This window comes from Gouania willdenowi, chromosome 19 (genome assembly GCF_900634775.1).
Source record: "Gouania willdenowi chromosome 19, fGouWil2.1, whole genome shotgun sequence".
NCBI lineage: Eukaryota > Metazoa > Chordata > Actinopteri > Blenniiformes > Gobiesocidae > Gouania > Gouania willdenowi.
This window is the reverse complement of record NC_041062.1, coordinates 15538989-15557341: the sequence shown is the minus strand read 5'-3', so window position 1 is coordinate 15557341 and position 18353 is coordinate 15538989. Positions and strand designations below refer to the sequence as shown.

Below are 18353 nucleotides of genomic sequence, written 5' to 3'. Positions count from 1 at the left end.
AAAAGATCTTTATGAAACTTGACTCAGTTATGTCAATTACTCCACAGAGTTTCATCTGCAAATATCCGATAAAGAGGATATCTAGAACTTCATTTAGGATGTATTTTCCTTTTGTTTTTTTATTCAATGATCTGATTTAGTTTCACAATCAATCATCAATTTTGACAGACACTATGTTTTTAAAATCAAGGAATTATGCCTCTGTTTCACAGCCGAATTACTTCCATGGAGAAGTTCAGGAATCGAGGAACAGTAATGGAGTGGGTCACTTTTCAAGCCAGAGGTTAGTGGTTAGATTCCTGTCCATCTATGAAAACCCTCGATTCTTCATTCTCTTGGCAGCCTGGGTATTTAGCTGAGCACTTATTATTAATAATTCTCTACGGCTTTTATTTTATATGATTCCTTAGTGAAACAGGAAAAAAAGGTTACAGATCCAAGATTTTGCTCTTGTGGAGTAATTCTATTCATCATAGATTTTGTCACATGGCAAAAACATGTCTTGTAAAAAATCAATTGCTTGATAAAACATTTTTTAAAGACTAAGATTATTTAGAAGTACATTTATTCAAACAGTGGCTAATTTTTTTGTTGAGGCAACTTTGAGTGAGGGGGCGGGACATGATGTTAAATGAGCTAATCGGAAGTCTTCTCTCTGGAGGAAAGTAAAACCTAACCTTCTTAGACATTGAAAACACTTTATACTGTTATCACAGTGGGAGCCACACAAATGTAACTGTCCGATTCAAGGGCCATATATATTATCAATATTGTCAGCATTTAGGATAACTAGTACAGTGCCCGTCGGAAGTATGTATTCATTAGTGGTGTAACGATACACAAAAATCACGGTTCGGTTTCGAGGTCACGGTTCGGTACAGTATGGAACAAAATGCTAAACATACATTTGCTTGTTGTTTATTCAAAACTTTAGTTAACCAACAATGTATTTAACATTATACAGAATATGAAAATAAAGTTTAAAAAAACACAATACTTGTAAAGTGCTGCCTGGTTATTATAATCTCAAACAAAAAATACATTAAATATTATAGAAATAAGCTCACAGCTTGTTAACAGCTGAACGATGTCGGCACACTGCCCTAGTTGTTTCTCCGTTGCAGTATTTTACCCGGAAGTCGAAGTGTTCCCAAGCAGGAGACTTTAGCAACAGGGGAGGGTCGTCCAGCTCTGGTTTCTCACTAGCGTTAGCCATGACGTACACGGGATAGAACATGCAGCTACAGGTGGAAGTAAACACACGCAACTTCCTCACCCGTGCACAACCCTGTACCCGAACCGAACGTCCTGTACCGAAACGGTTCAATACAAATACATGACCCTAACCCTAACTTTATTGTTACACCCTTAGTATTCATATAGTGGGAGCTTAAGTAGAGTTGTCAGTTACGACCAAATAAGTATGTATTTGAAGGTTGGATGTACAAAGAGGTGTACATATTTGCAGGTCAATTCTATGGGACATGCGCATGATAAATGTGTTTTTTTACTCATTTTTATTTCTTTATTTATTTTTCGTTCGGTGTATTTTTCTGTAATGTATGTTTTTTGGAGTCATTGTGTATTTTTTTATCTTTCTGTTGTCTTTTTGTGCATTTTTTTTTTTTTTTTTTGGTATAATTATAGATTTTGTTGCAATTGCAATGTGATTCTGGAGTCATTTTGTGCATTTTTGTATCTTTTTTAGTGTCGTTTCATGCATCTTTTAAAAAAGGGTCGATTAGACACGGCGTCAGACGGTCCTGTTAGATAGATAATAATAAACGAAAGAACAAAGGTTTTTATGTTTTTTGTACTTATGTATATTTTTCTCTCATTCTGTAAGTATTTCTAGTCATCTTCTATGTTTATGGAGTCATTTTGTTTATTTTTGTTTTCCTTTTTTATATCACTGGCCTTTTGTGCAATTCCTTGTCATTTTGTATATTTTTTAGTCATTTTGTATATTTTTGTGTACTTAAATGTATGTGTATTTGGGGTCATTTTGTGTGTTTTATTTGGGAGCTGCATAAAAGTAGCCTGAGGTAATGTGATATCTCATTATCCTTACATGCATCTTAATATACCTAAACTGAATGACAAACATCACTTTGAATTTAGTTCATTAAAATACAATAAAACTGAAAATACATTAATGACGACTGGAAGACTAAAATATTTTTTAGCAATATTTACAATCGGGCACCGATTGTAAACAGCAACTGTTTGCAACAAGTTGCTTTTGACCAGATTTACAGCAATATTTGAGAAATTTGTGATATTTATATTTCACGTAAAAACAAAATGTCAATGTCAAATGTAAATGTTAAACCTAAATGCTAAATGTTAAATCTAAATCTAAGTGTTAAATGTTGAATTTAAATTTAAATGTTAAATCGAATTATTAAATGATGAATCTAAATGTCCTGGATGAAACTAAATATTTAGCTAATATTAGCTATATTAGCTACATGTTTTGTTTCACTTAGATTTAACATTTAGATTTAGCATTATATTTTTAGGAGAAAAAATACCTCAAATTTCACAAATGGTGCTGTTAATCTGTTCAAAAATATGGAAGCTCATTCCCGCCAGTAAAAAAAAAACACCTTGAAAGTATAAAAAAAAAAACTTTTTTAAAAAATAACTATGAAAAGTAAAATAATAATAATGAAAAAAATCTTGAACGTTTGTTTGTTTTGGTTTTGGGTTTTTTTTTTACTGGTGTGAATGGGCTTCCATACATAAAAAAAATAACATACGTTTTCTAAATGTGGTTTGTTGCTAAATGTTGCAAAAAGTTGCTGTTTATTTCAGCATGCGCCCCATGCCATAAAAATAATGAATTTACCACTGACCCAAACAGGGTCCTCAATCCCACTTTGAGACCCGCTTATGGAAGTGATTGTAAAGTCGCCCACACAGAGCGGATTGTGTGTTTTCATCATATGTGCTTGTTTCACAAATCCCTGAACAGTGCGTGGATCTCGTTGGCTGTGCGCACTGAGGCGTCACCATGTGTCGGATCTCCTCCCATTGAACAAACAGCTGTGGAGCGTGAAGTGCGCGTCTGACAAGGATTACCTGGATACCGGCGTGGAAAAGAGCCTTTGTTTGACACAGTACCCACCGAAGTGGGTGACCACTGAATGGATTTATTATCCAGATCACCCTCCACCATGAGCCAGGCTGTTTCCATCCTGTGTTTGTGGGTGATTTTGGAGAGCAGCTGGGCTCATCTTGGAGCGGTTGGTCACGGAGAGGAACCGCGCGTCTTTACGCAGGACAGCTCCAGCCTGGACATGGTCTCCATCAGTATGTTCAAAGTGTACGACAAGTACAGCAAAGACCGGCAAAGCCATCAGGAAGGAAACACCGTGAGGAGCTTCAAAGCAGTGCCGAGTAAGTGACCAACTAAACCAGTAAATCCATGGTTAAAGTCGCCTCATGGTTTGGTTTTTCTCTAACTTTAAATCAGTCATTTTATAACGGAATATATACTTTGGATGTCTTTAAATGACAGCAAGAATTTGCAAATATATTTATCTTCTTTAGAAAAACTTTTGATTATGTTTTTAATAAATAAAAAAGGCAAAAATCATTTTTGCATCTATTTTAATTATCTCTGCTATTTAATTTAATGCTATATTTTTATTTAATTTTTGTTGTTTTTTTTTTTTTTTTTTTGCAAACGCTAAAATGGACTCTTGACTGTGATTACTAGAGCAAAGTTTGTTTGAGGACATGAGTTTGGTCAACAGTGCTGACAGCATTATCACATTTGTGTGGAAAAAACATAATTTGTGACTAAACGTACACTGATAAATATATATTGTATTGTAGCCTACTAAATAAATAAAAACGACAGTGAAATAATAGACTCAACATCTCGTATTGGGCATGGGATTATTGGTTCACAAACTGGAGTCTGTGTGCTTTACAGGTTTATAGGGTCAGCAAAATTATTTCTTAAATGGTATATAGAAGTGGAGGTTTATTGTAAAGAACTAACAGAACAAAACAACTACATGTTTGAATAAAATAAACAAAGTCAGAAGCAGCATGTTTACTAGACTTAGTCTTTAAAAATTCTGACATAAATAGTAGTTGCATAAATCTTTGAGAAATGGCGTGTGTTCTACAAAGTAACTGGAGATTATTACATTGTGTAATGAAAATTGCAATTTTAAACTTAAATTGTATCAATTGTATTAAAAAGCTTCACTTTTTTTAACAACATAATCAAAAATTATATACATGTCTTTTAAAGCGATGTTAATGATTTGATAATTTTGAACTTCCTGAGGTGCAGGTGTCTCGTCAATAACTCAGCGACGCCCCCTGTTCCCCTTTAAGCTTAATGTCTTCACCTCCCTGCTCCAGCAGTGTTATGATTTACTGAACCGAGCGACTGGAAGTCTCAAACGCGGCTCGATCTCCAGTAGCTAAAACAGCCAAGGTGTTAGACAAGAGCCTATTATCACAACCAGACACGGCTGCACCACCAAAAACCCTCAAAGGAGCTCTCCCTTCTTTAAGCGTTTCCATATGCTCCACGACAAACCAACTGGACCGACCCCGTGTTTGTCTTTCAGGCTGTGGTGGAAGTGCAGGAGACGAGGGTGAACTTCAAGAGTATAGCTCTTGAGGATGCGGGTTTTTGGTCATGCAGGACGCAGGCACTTAACCGTGCCACAATTAATATTTTCCATGCTGCAGCAGCTTGAGTTGGTCAGATGTGTTGGAGCACTTCACACAATGCCTCAGATGTTTATCATTTCAGTTAAATATGGCACAGTGAGATGGTGTTAAAGGGGGAGACATTAATTATCATGGTTTTGTTGCCATTGCATCGGAAGTGCTTCTTCGATCACTTTTCTTAGACAGTTTTTCTTGATCTCTTCCTTATCTTCTGGTTTCTTTCTTTATTTCCCCAGGGGTCTCAAATGGCAAAGATGTGTTCCAGTTCAACCTGTCTTCTATCCAGACATCCGAAGGCATCCTTTTTGCCTCTTTTAACTTCCTCTATAAGCGACCACGTCATCACTACAGGCCGTGGCGTTTCCGAAAACCTCGACACCCCGAGAGCGGCCCCCAGCATCCCTATCCTCCCTCCTCTCATCTCCTCTTCCGTGGATCGTCCCAAAACTCGACTTTTGCTTGGCCCTTGGGAAACATAACTCTGACTCCATTCAAGAAAGGTTCTTGGCAAACTAGGGATATAACTGCGGTGGTGAAACAGGCCAGGGATGCCAAAGAGTTTGTGGTCACGGTAGAGTTTGATATGGCGTCTCTTGGGCCACACTGGAGCCATCAAGTCCAGGAGCAGCTTTCTGCAGCCAACCTGCCGTACATCCTGGTGTACGCTGACGACAGAGCCATTGATGAGCCCAACAGCGTGGCCATGTCACTTCAGAGATACGGCCCTTTTCCCGTAGGGGAAGACAAATCTCCCTCAACCGCAAGAATCCGGAGAGAACTCAATCTCCAGATTCAAACCAATGACATACCAGAGGTTCAGTACAACACCTTGAAGAATCATGAACTCTGGCAGAACACGTATTTCCCAGGAAAAACCAAAGCGTCTGTGAAATCGGGGAGGAAACAAGGCTCGACCAGCAGTGAAGCCGTGGGGAAGCCCCAGGTTCTGAGCTTTGATGAGCGGACGATGAAGAAGGCGAGGAGGCGACAGTGGAGTGAGCCTCGGGTCTGTTCCAGGCGATACCTCAGAGTGGACTTTGCTGACATCGGGTGGAGCGAGTGGGTTCTGGCACCCAAGTCTTTTGATGCCTACTACTGTGCCGGGACCTGCGGATTCCCCATACCTAAAGTAAGCTGGACGGAAACTTTATGTTACCAGAGGTTTTTCAGATTCACCTTCCACCAGATTAGACGGTTAAAAACTCTCTGTATCCTTAGAATGAATAGAAACAAGAGATTTATTGCAGGGTTTCAATGGCGCCCTCTGCAGGTTGTAAAATGTAAAAGTGCCTCATTGTTGTCATTGCAAAACCATTGAAACCACAAATTTGCAGTTTAGAGCAGGGATTCTCAACTGGTTTCACCCTGCGTCCCACATTTTGTCGTGGTCATTAAATCGCGACCCACTTTTTTTTTTAGAATTCAACCAACCAAATTGAGTTTTTCAAAAATAGCTGTTGAAAACACACACATATACTCTTTTTTAAAAACATAAATCTACATATTTTCCTCACAGTAAATAAAAGACAAGCATGAGAGACATTAAGTATTTATTTATTTTTGACCAGCTGTCCACGACCCACCCACTACAGGTCCGTGACCCACTTTTGAGTCCTGACCCACCAGTTGAGAATCGCTGGCTTGGAGTGACAGTTGCAATTGTACGCAGTGCAGTCTACCCTATACGCCCTGAGCCATCTGGGATAGGCTCTGTAAAATATTACAATATTATTACCATTAATATTAATAAATTAATATGACAAAATTATTTTCTTTCCTTTTTTCAAAGGGGGATAACCAAACCCTCACAGAGTTTGCAGGTAAAACTCTGGCACTCAAGTAAAAAATGTAGACCCTTGATTTACTGGAACATGAGATTCAATTCATATTTGCACATGCACATTAATGGACGTAACAATACATTACTATGTCATATTTAGCACTATTTTCCATCTGTATTCCCCACAGAGTTCAAACATAAGAAACCATGAAATCAAGTCAACACATTGTAACTTGGACACTACCAAGTTACGATAAAAACAAAAACAGTCAATAATATATAGAGAAATCTGCACACAGCAGTACTTGTGTACATACAGCCTACAATATGAAGCGCTTAAAAATTAGCAGTGTGAGTAAAGCAGCAGCAAACAGAGTAAAATACTTACAACCATGTCACACATTGGCATTAAATGTAAAGTGCATTATTGAGTGGCTGCAGACAACTACACGTATACGTTTATATTTCATGGCGTTTAGGTTTCTCTGGCCTAAAAATTGTTGTCTTCTCACTGACATTTTCCAGCTTTAACAACAGCACGGTATAAACCAGTGTTTCTCAAATGAGGGTATGTGTACCTCTAGGGGTACGTGATGGCACTACAGGGGGTACTAGAGAGAGAGAGAGAGAGAGAGGAAAATGTCAGTCTTGGTTCCATACCAGGCGTGAGACGACAGGAAATGATAAAAACTATAGAAAAAAAATCTACTCGGGAGCCACTATATCAGTGTTTTTCAACCTTGGGGTTGAGATCTCATGTGGTGTCGCCTGGAGTTTAAATGGGGTCACTTGAAATTTCATAAAAATGAAAACAGATTTTAGAATTTTTTTAATTCAGATATTTTTTTTATTAAAACAACACAATCTTAAACAACTGTATTTCTATACTTTGTTACTTTTAGAAAGTTACTTTCTATAACTTTGTGAATCTAGTTGAACTAAAATGCAATAAATATATATACATTTTTTGAACTTGGATATATATATATATATATATATATATATATACATATATCCGAGTTCAAAAAATGTCTTTGCGGTGGCCTGAAACTCTTGATATCAAAAAGGTTGGAAACCACTGCACTAAATAGTGTTTCTTTCCACTTCTTTACAAAATGTGATTCTTTAAAATGTGTTATCTTTCATTCCATCATTATGCTCTATAGTTGTTTTTAAATAGTAGTAATTCAGAAATAAGGGGAGCAAAACAGTTGAAGAACCACTGGTATATACAAGCCCTACATTTGTTGTGGTTTACTTGTCAATGATATTTAAATGAAATTATTGACTTTGTCAAACGTTCCTCACCACTAAATGTAAACCCTTGCTTTTTTTTGTAAACACTTTTTTCAGCAAAGGTCTGGTAACATCAATCATATCTAAAATGAGTTCAACTAATAACTAGAATATTTGCATTTCCTGAAGAAAATGCAAGTGAGGATGCAGTTGCTGGCACGCGTCACACTGCAATAGCTTAGCATTAGCACCAGCTGGTACTAGCATATAATTATCATTAACATAGCATTAGCTAGCATTAGCATCAACCTAACATCAGCATAGCATTAGCTAGTAATAGCATATAATTATCATTAACATAGCATAACACAGCATTAGCGAGCATCAGCATTAACCTAACATTAGCATAGCATTAGCTAGGACTACCATATAATTATTAACTTAGCATTAACCTAACATTAGTATAGCATTAGCTTGTACTAGCATATAATTATCATTAACATAGCATTAGCATAGCATGACATAGCATTAGCTTGTATTAGTATTAACCTAATATGAGCATAGCATTAGTTAGTACTAGCATATAATTATCATTAACATAGCATCAACCTAACATTAGCATAGCATTAGCTAGTACTAGCATTAACATAACATTAGCATAGCATTAACTAGTACTACCATATAATTATTAACTTAGCATTAACCTAATATTAGTATAGCATTAGCTAGTACTACCATATACTTACCATTAGCATAGCATAACATAGCATGCATTAGTCTTAACCTAATATTAGCATAGCATTAGCTAGTACTCGCATATAAGTATCATTAGCATAGCATAGCATTAGCTAGTACTAGCATATAATTATCATTAGCATAGCATAGCACAGCATTAACACTAACTTAGCATTAGCTTAGCATATTTGCCTAGAAATAGCATTTACCTAGTACTATCATTAGCACTAACCTAGCATTAGCACAAACTTAGCATTAACCAAGCAATAGCTTAACATTAGCAAAAAGGTTGAAAAGTTTGAAACAGGGTGAATGTATTAGCTGAACATGTTAAAGGTTAAATGGTTTGTAATTTGTTTGCAAAGATTTGAAGGTACAAGCCTTAATCTTTCTGAACGTTTTAATAGCTTATTTGTCCAAATCGGACAAACGGTGTAGGAGGAGTTACAGTAACTACTGACGGAAGAAAAAAAAACATAACAAGTCATTAAGTTTCTCTACTTCTATGTTCCTCAGGTGGCTCGTCCCTCCAATCACGCCACCATCCAGAGCATCGTGAGGGCCGTGGGAATCATCCCTGGTATCCCTGAGCCGTGCTGCGTCCCAGACAAGATGAGCCCCCTCACTGTTCTTTTCCTGGACCCCGACAGGAACATAGTGCTGAAGGTTTACCCCGGAATGTCAGTGGATACCTGCTCCTGTCGGTAGGAACGGAATCACATCAGGAGCTGGAGAAGTGATGGACAGCGAGGACGATGTGAGGGTTTTTCGGGAAGGCAAGGGCAGCCAATCAGGACACAGGACAGGAGACAGGACCTCTTAGGCTCACATGGACCTTACTTTGAAATTCAGTGCTAAGATCACTGGATGCTGAGAGGTTTTGGTAATTTTTTTCTACATGTAAATCATTCTGGTAGGTTGAACTTTATTGGACACCTACTGTCCTCCTTCTTCTTCTCCTGTTTTTACAATGGAAAGAGCTTCTGTTGGACCTAATCTTCTCTGGATCTACATGGACCTCACTGGGATTGTGGCTTTATGCTTGAAAATTATGACAATATTTGTTTGTTTCTTCAAAAATGAAGTTAAATCAGGTTTATTTGCAGGGTATATCTTAAAAAAAAAAAATCTCAATTAGTGGAAATAACCTCATCTGAAAGCTACAAACTGTTAATCATGCATGAAATGTCATATTGTCCCTCACAGTTACTTGTTCATGCTAAGTGTAATATTGATTGTATTTTTAATGATTCAGAGCAGTTGGGCTGGGCGATACGGATATCAATATTTTTTCTCATATACGATATAAGTCTTACCAGAAAAACAATTCAAGGTTCAATTTGCTGATACAAAATGCCACACAGGCACATTTATTAACAAACAGCTGCACAATATGTGCCAATTTTGGCTTTTTCTCCTCTAAAGGACAGCACGTGCGAGTGAGTTCTGTAGTGTGGCTTGTTTAGGGGAAGGTCTGGGTTAGGATGCACGCGATATATGAAAAATGAAATATATATCTTGAATCTGAATATATCGCCCAGGCTCTACAGAGCAGTAATATAGATGGACGTTGATGCATCACAGGGGGGGGAGAAACAGTGCAGTGCTGCCCCCTGGTGGTCATTCTTTCTAAAGGTTGGAGAAACTCATCAGTCAACAGCTTTGGATAGTCACTAATTTCTTTCACTAAAGATATACACAATTCATCTCTGAAATCAAACAGGCGGATTGTAATATGTACAGAAATAATTAGATATTTACACTGTAACTACATCTAATATCTGTCATTGTATCTGTGTAATTAAAATATAAAATGTATGATTGCTTTGGAAATAAATATAATTGTAAATAGAGACAATTGTGATTGTTTTATTCCAATAATATTAATGGGTAACTTGATACAGGTGACGTGTTCTCTTCAGTGTAACACTAGTTAAGATAGCAAAAAGAAAAATGTGTTATTTGATGTTTAGTTTAACTAAAGCTGGTTCTAACAGAGAGTTTAAACACAACACAGACCAGACACTGGTGACTTTTATCACCGTGGGGGGGGGACAAAAATGTGATGTGTCTGATCTGAGGCAATTTGTGTGTATTTTCTGTTGTCGTTATGTGTTTTCCTGTAAATGTGTATATTTTTGGGGTAATTTTGTATATTTTTCTGTATCATTGTTGTGCTTGTGCATATTTTTGTTGTCCTTTTGAGTATTTTTGTTGTCTCTTGTATTTTTGTTGTCCATTTGTGTATTTTTGTTGTACATTCGGGTATTTTTGTGTATTTTGTTGTCCTTTCAAGTATTTTTGTTGTACATTTGGGTATTTTTGTTGTACATTCGGGTATTTTTGTGTATTTTGTTGTCCTTTCGAGTATTTTTGTTGTCCTTTCAAGTATTTTTGTTGTACATTTGGGTATTTTTGTGTATTTTGTTGTCCTTTTGTGTATTTTTGTTGTCCTTTCGAGTATTTTTTGTTGTCCTTTTGTGTATTTTTGTTGTACATTTGGGTATTTTTGTTGTACATTCGGGTATTTTTGTTGTCCATTTGTGTATCTTTGTTGTCCTTTTGTGTATTTTTGTTGTCCTTTTGTGTATTTTTGTTGTCCTTTTGAGTATTTTTGTTGTCCTTTTGTGTATCTTTGTTGTCCTTTTGTGTATCTTTGTTGTCCTTTTGAGTATTTTTGTTGTTCTTTTGTGTATTTTTGTTGTACTTTTGTGTATTTTTTGTTGTCCTTTCGAGTATTTTTTTTGAACATAATTTTATATGATTTTGTAGTCGCTTTTTGTATATTTTTGCTGTTGTTTTGTGTATCTTTATTCTTCATTTGTGTATTTACCTTGGGAGCCGTACATGTGGCCCCCGTGCTGCCATAGTTCAATGTTAACATCAAAGTCATATTTTTAAGCATTATTAAGCAATAAATAACAGTTTAGTAATATGTGATTAATCATTATAATGTTTTACCTAAAATAAATTAACATATCAGTTATAATAAGGGTCCAAAAAGCAATTACTCGGACGTGTTAGCCACTAAGCCAACGTGCATAATGCATACATAAGCATGTTGTTAATAATTGTTCATGTTTTAATTATTAATAATGCTTATTAATGCATTAACTGATACAATTTGTTAATTTATGTTACATAAAACACTATTTAGTGGGATGAGGGGTTTTCAGAATGACAATATTAATTATTATTAATATTACATATCCAGAATTGAGTTATAGTGTCCTGGATCACTTAAAGAGTTATTAATACCTTGACATTCTGGGTGTGAATTCTTGTCAAACTGTAAACTCTTCAATAGCAAGCAATATACATGAACCAGAGACAAGTAGTTCAGTTTGAACATGTATTAATCAAACAAGTTAAATCTATTGCTTATTAATGCATTAACTGGTATGTTAATTCATGTTAGGTGATTAATAATATTTTACTAAACTGTTCATTAATGCTTAATAACACATTCATGTTTCAACATAATCTTTTTCATTACTTTTTCCAAATAAAAATCTAAATGTGGATAATACTGAGCACAGTGACGATTTCCAATCAACATTTCTCAAATGTTTTGAATTTTTCTTTGGTGATAAACATTTTTAAAAAAAAAATGCACACAAACTGTAAAACCCAGAGCAATATTTTAGGCTAACTATTTTTGCTGTGTTGTATTGATATTAATCAGAGGTTAATATTGGTACACTATAGGAAGTCAACCTCTGCAGCTTCCCTAACGCTGCTAAACAATCAACCATGTGGAGAATTTAATTTGAGATGTTTTACTCTATATAGCTGAGGAAATGGTCCGTCTGCCTGTCAGTAACCTCACATTTTCCAGCGCCCCCCTCATTATCAACACCGAGTGTTTACAGTATCTTCATTAGCAGCCAGCCTCCTAATGATAGCAGGACTTTAAAGAAAGCAGCAATGACAGTGATAAGCATGGTAAAGCTTGTATTTTGGTTGACACAAGTCCCACTGTTTGTTTACTCTGGGAGCATGGGAGCGGCCATCGGGACTGCATCGGGGTACTTTACTACCACAAAGTCCAATTCCAAGAGCAGAAGAGGCTAATGTTTGTGTCCGTCCTGTAGCTTACATAAAACCCAGTGCGAAAATGCACATTCACACAAACTTTCTGTGGCAGACATTTTGGGCTCTAGTGTTTTTTACCTTCTCTTTCCATGGTAAACCTTTACCGAACAACAATGAAAGCCAGGACTGGGCGCGACTTGTTTCTCAGGTGACAGACGACCTGATGGAAGAGGAGAACTCAAAGATGAGGATGGAGAACCTGCTCGGAACCATGAAGGAAAGTTTTCTAAGGCAACTCAACCTGTCAGATGTGCCTGAGGAACACAGCAAGATCTCTCCACCTCAGTTCATGATGGAGCTTTACCAGAAGTACGCCTCAGACAACTCTGCAGTCCCTCAGTCTGATGTCATACGAAGCTTCACCATTCAAGGTACGAGAACGGGTGTTTGACCAGAGAACAGGACATGGTAGATATTATGTCTCTAACTTGAAGACGTTTTCCAATGTAATACCAACAGACGAGAAAAGATCACTTTTGAAAGTTCTTAGATCTCCCAACCAACTGTATTCCAACGCAAATGTCCTATAACCTTGTATAAAGTTCAGATTGTTGAGCTAAAGCTCCCCATCATTGGGTTCTAGATTAGATTCTTATTATAAAAATAATGCTGTAATGATTTAAACGATTTCCGTTCTTCGTAAAGACAATCATTTAGATTGACAGTTTTTTATTGGATAACGCTTTAAGTCAGGGGTGTCAAACGCCTTTTAGTTCAGGGGCAAAATACGTATGGGGGTGCATGCTTGCGGTTGATGTGCGTGAGTGTGTGTGAGAGAGATGCGTGTGGGTACCTATGGGTAAAGTTCCACAGGCGACCGGGACAGGTAGCGAGCTTATGTTTATAGTGCAGCCAGATAATAAAGTGTATCTCTAGAACAACAACAAAATGGCCTGTTCTTCCAATGCGTTACCGCATCTTTAACAAGTAAGAAGTATATACTGTAAGGCACCAACAATATCTAAGTAACAGGTGACAGGTAGTGACAATATTTATTCAATTTAGGGGAATCGAGTCCAATAATTTGAGGATTTAGCAGGATTTTGGAAAAACTAGATTTTTGAGATTATAAATGACTTCCACTGTATTATATAAGCATTAAGAAACCCCTGAAAACATTGTAGAGTTTAATTGAATTTGTGACAAATTCGACTGTAAAGTGGATATGATACAGTGATTTAACATTTTTTTCTAATATTGCCAAAATTTCTGAGCTTAAGTTCCCGTGGTAATTTGCCAGATATTTTACGCCCCTTCACAACCCTACTGAGATATGCACAACTACATTATTTGGTCATTTACACAATGATTCCTGTTTTCTCAGTCATTTTTACTTTCCCCTGCAGGCCGGTTTGGAAAAAAACCCTCCCTCCCCACTGCTCTCTTGCCCTGCCTCCAAACTTTCCAAAGTCCCTCCCTCAGAGGAGCTAACAAGCTAATGTTAGCCCACCAGCAACATCACAGTAATATAACATGCTCTGTTAAAAGTATATTACTGCAGCGCTTCTCTCTCTCTCTCTCTCAATGTGCACACACCTCAGCAGCAGCAGCAACAACACAGTGTCACTTACAGCAGCCCACACGGAGGCTGCTGCGCACACATGAACAAACACATGCACCACAGAGTTCTAGTGTAACAATTACAAATCAAACATAATGTAAATCAAGCGTCAGTAATTACCTTTCAAGCAGAAAAGTCACCATTTTCTACTCCTCCAGACCATACACTGTAAAAAAGATGGCGCTCTAGCTCTGGGAAAGGGGCGGGGACTGTGAACAACAGCTGTCAGACAGTCCATCAAACACAATCCTAGCTCTGGTTCTTTTTGCTCGGTCGCGGTGCATTCTGGCAATCTGCCAAATGCTTTAGGAGCAGCAGGGAGGACTCAATGAGTCTGTTTTTCTACTACTAAAGCTCTCCTTACATAGTGACAGCTTTAGCAAATATGTCAAAAAGTTACTTTTATAAGAGCTGCAAACTGCACCTTTAAAAGGGCCGGATTGGGCCCCGGGGCCTTGAGTTTGACACATGTTTTACAAACCCATTAAAAATCACCAAAAGTATAAAAAGTTTGCATTGTACTAACAACAGATTATCAATAAGTATTCTATATTACAAATTATAACTCTGTGGACCTCTCATTTAAAATATCTAATCTTTGCTCTTTATTCCAACAGATATCACTCCCTTAATATCAAAAGGCACAATATTAAAGTTTAGGCTACAGTTCAACATCAGCATCCCCAAACATGAAAGGATCACCTCAGCTCAGCTTCAGCTTTTCTTCTTCCAAGCTTTTACCACTAAGGCCACTTCTTGTAGCTGTAAAACTATGGTCAAAGTCTATGAGGTTTACGTCAACGGCGTCACGTCCCAGACGCGGCTACTGAAAAGCAACGAGGTGAAAGGCGAGCAGAGTTCATGGGAGACGATTGATGTGACCACCGCCGTGCAGCGTTGGATCCAATCAAAACGTGGGACGACTGTCTTTGATGTGGCCGTGGATAATGGGAACTGTGGGGCTGCTGGTTATCAACACGGGAGCATTCGCTTTTTAAACATGAGCACATCCATTGGAGATAACGCGTCGGCCGCTTTGATTGTCTTCTCCGATGACATTGGCAGCAGGAAATGGGAAGCAAAGAAGGAGCTAAGAGAAATGATGCTACACGAAGAGGAAATTACGATGCAGACTGAAGGCGACTGGAGCCAACACACCCAGCAACTACCCAATGGGCATGCGCCAAGGAAGAAAAGAAAAGCAGAGCGGGAATACTGCCGGCGAACCTCGCTCAAGGTCAACTTCAAAGACATCGGGTGGGACAGCTGGATTGTGGCTCCTCTAGAATACGATGCCTTTGAATGTCGAGGCCTGTGTTACCACCCACTGACAGATGAATCAACACCATCGAAACATGCTCTCATTCAGACACTGATTAACATCAGGGACCCCAAGAAGGCCAACATGGCGTGTTGTGTTCCCATCAAACTGGACCCCATAACTGTCATGTATCAGGAGAATGGGCGCCTCACTATTAGATATCTGTATGAGGAAATGAAGGTGGCAGAATGTGGCTGTAGGTAGGATTTGGATTCATCGTTTGGCTATGACTAAGACTTTATAAGCTCAATCAAACAGGTGCTTTACTACTCTTTTGTATCTGCTAAAAAGGATTATTTTTGTATTTGTATCTATAGACTATTGGACATTTTACCACATTACAAATGAATGTCCAGTATGTGCAGATCATAGTGTTTCGCTCAGTGATCTTGAGAAGCTAACAAACAAGCTCGCACCAACTCATCAAACCAACTTTGAATGTGATTCATTTTAAACTACGGAATATTTTGTCTATTTATTATTATTTTTATTGTTATTATTACACTAACAGTTTACTTTATATACTGTATTTCATTTAATGCTACATAATTGCTGATGTGTGTGGTCTTTGCTGTACATCTTAGGGTGAAAATTAACACATTTTTAACAATTTTTATAGAAATAAAGTAGTTTTATTGAGCATACCTTTAAACACCAGCAAAGAAAAATTACAGTTTAACGCCTTTGCCTGAAAATTACAAAACATTATTTATAAGTATGATATGTATTTAATTTAACAGCAGCAAAAAATATTTAAAATAAAATACTTTAAATATGACTTACATTTTTTTTTATGTACAAGTTATTCACATTTATTGGGTGTTCACTAGATTGTAATGACAACATTAATTGGTTTATGTACATTTAGTTTAACCAGTTTTTTTCTATCATAATAACAACTATATTGTATCAGAGTCAGGGGCCCTAAAGTAGGGGACCACGGTCAGCGTTAGACAAAACTTGGCACTCAGCATTATCAGGGAATGAACTATTTGGAAGGTCATGTTTGTCCAAACACTTGTATTTCCTGCATGGATGATCTATAGCTGCTTCTTCAAATAGCACATTAGAAAGTTCATCCTTTAAGAAAATAATTGCCTCCATTAACTGTCAGTTTTTCCATTTATCCCCTCATTAAGAGCATGTAAACAGCCGTATTTTACGCTTAGTTTATAAACCTCATTTTGGACCTCACTCAGAAATTGGGTTCCTGCTGTTTATCACTTCCACTTATTCAATCATACTTTAAATAAAATCAAAGCAGCTTTTTGTTATATATTTACCATTGTTATAGTCTACAAGATGCAAACTAATACTGGAAGTAAAATGTTGAAATTCATGCATTTTGACCAGGGTTTGATGTCAATTACATTTTTCAGTTACAATTACGTTTTCAACAACCCATGTTCAATTACAATTAAATTACAATTACAGTGACCAGCATTTTTTCCAATTACAATTAAATTACAAATATTTTTTATCCCCAGAAAGTGAATTGCATTTACGTTCTCAATTACTGAACCTGAAATAAATAACGTAATAAAAGTTAACCTTCCTCTTGTGTTAGCTTTCTGTTAGCATCTCTTATAATAACAGGTCATAAATCAGCTGTAAAATACACTAAAAACAAATATCTATCATCTAATTTCTTTACTATCTATTGGTTACCTTGTTAGGCTTTATATTTGTAGCACTGTACATAGAACTGTAACATGTTTCCCCAGTTTTGTGTTTTTTATAGAATTTTCATGGCAATTACAATTACAAATTCAATTATCTAAACTCAATTACAATTGAATTACAATTATGACAGCAACAGATTTTTGAAACTATTGTTACAATTATAATCACACCATAATTGTAATTAATTATCAATTACATGATTAGAATTATAATTCACACCAACCCTGTATTTGACACCCCAGCTTTTGGTCACTGTATATGATTGATATAAGAAAATAACTTGTTAGTTTCCTCATTATTCATGTATTCTATTCTGAGTTTCTGCAAAGTCAACAAATCTCATTTGTCACATATCAGAGTAAAGAATGAAAGGAATTAGAAAATGTGGTTGAGTGTAATTTGCTCCTCTTATAATAAATCCGTGTACATTCAGGGTTGGATTCACTAATATCTGAAATGAAGGGTGGTAAACCAGTTGCTTCCCTAAATCCTTTGGTGATGCAGTTTCCTCACCTGCTGCGAGGAATTCACTAAGATTGCAGCAATGATTAGTGCACGTGCAGAAGTGGTGCAGACCACCCTATCTAAATGACCGTTTTGTATGTGTTATGTTGAACAAGCGTGAAGGAGAGCTGAGTGTACGGCAGCGAAAAAATTTATTTTAAGTAGCAGAATTAGGTGTTAGTGGAGGAAGCTAATAAAAAAAATGAATGAATCAGCAAAAATATAGATAGATAGATAGATAGATAGATAGATAGATAGATAGATAGATAGATAGATAGATAGATAGATAGATAGATAGATAGATAGATAGATAGATAGATAGATAGATAGATAGATAGATAGATAGATAGATAGACAGACAGACAGACAGACAGACAGACAGACAGACAGACAGACAGACAGACAGACAGACAGACAGACAGACAGACAGACAGACAGACAGACAGACAGACAGACAGACAGACAGACAGACAGACAGACAGACAGAGTGCAGCTAAACAACAACAAAACGGCCTGTGCTTCCTACGCGGTGCCATCTTTAACAAGCGTACGGGAGTGATCCCCGGAGGAGAAGCAGCCTTCGGCCATGGAGAGTGCGGATCTCCGCTGTGTCCCCCCAGCCACGGTGGGGAGACGAAACAGGAAAGGTTAAAACACATTCTTAAAATTGTGAATTCATTCATCCCAAATCTATTCACTCAAGATCTGAAAATGCCATCCCTCGGTCGTCTTTCATC

General features: G+C 37.0%; 2 protein-coding genes across 2 annotated transcripts; both read left to right on the top strand.

Annotated features, from left to right (window-relative positions):
• Positions 1 to 2970: 2970 nt before the first annotated feature.
• Positions 2971 to 9845, top strand: gdf10b (growth differentiation factor 10b). Its single transcript, XM_028476284.1, has 3 exons — positions 2971 to 3402; positions 4938 to 5830; positions 8969 to 9845. The coding sequence occupies exons 1-3, from the start codon at positions 3150 to 3152 to the stop codon at positions 9158 to 9160; spliced, it is 1338 nt and encodes a 445-aa protein (XP_028332085.1). The 5' UTR covers positions 2971 to 3149; the 3' UTR covers positions 9161 to 9845.
• Positions 9846 to 12569: 2724 nt separating this feature from the next.
• On the top strand, positions 12570 to 15633 carry gdf2 (growth differentiation factor 2). The gene is made up of 2 exons (XM_028476894.1): positions 12570 to 12918; positions 14726 to 15633. Exons 1-2 carry the CDS (start codon positions 12570 to 12572, stop codon positions 15631 to 15633), a joined length of 1257 nt encoding a protein of 418 aa, XP_028332695.1.
• Positions 15634 to 18353: the final 2720 nt, after the last annotated feature.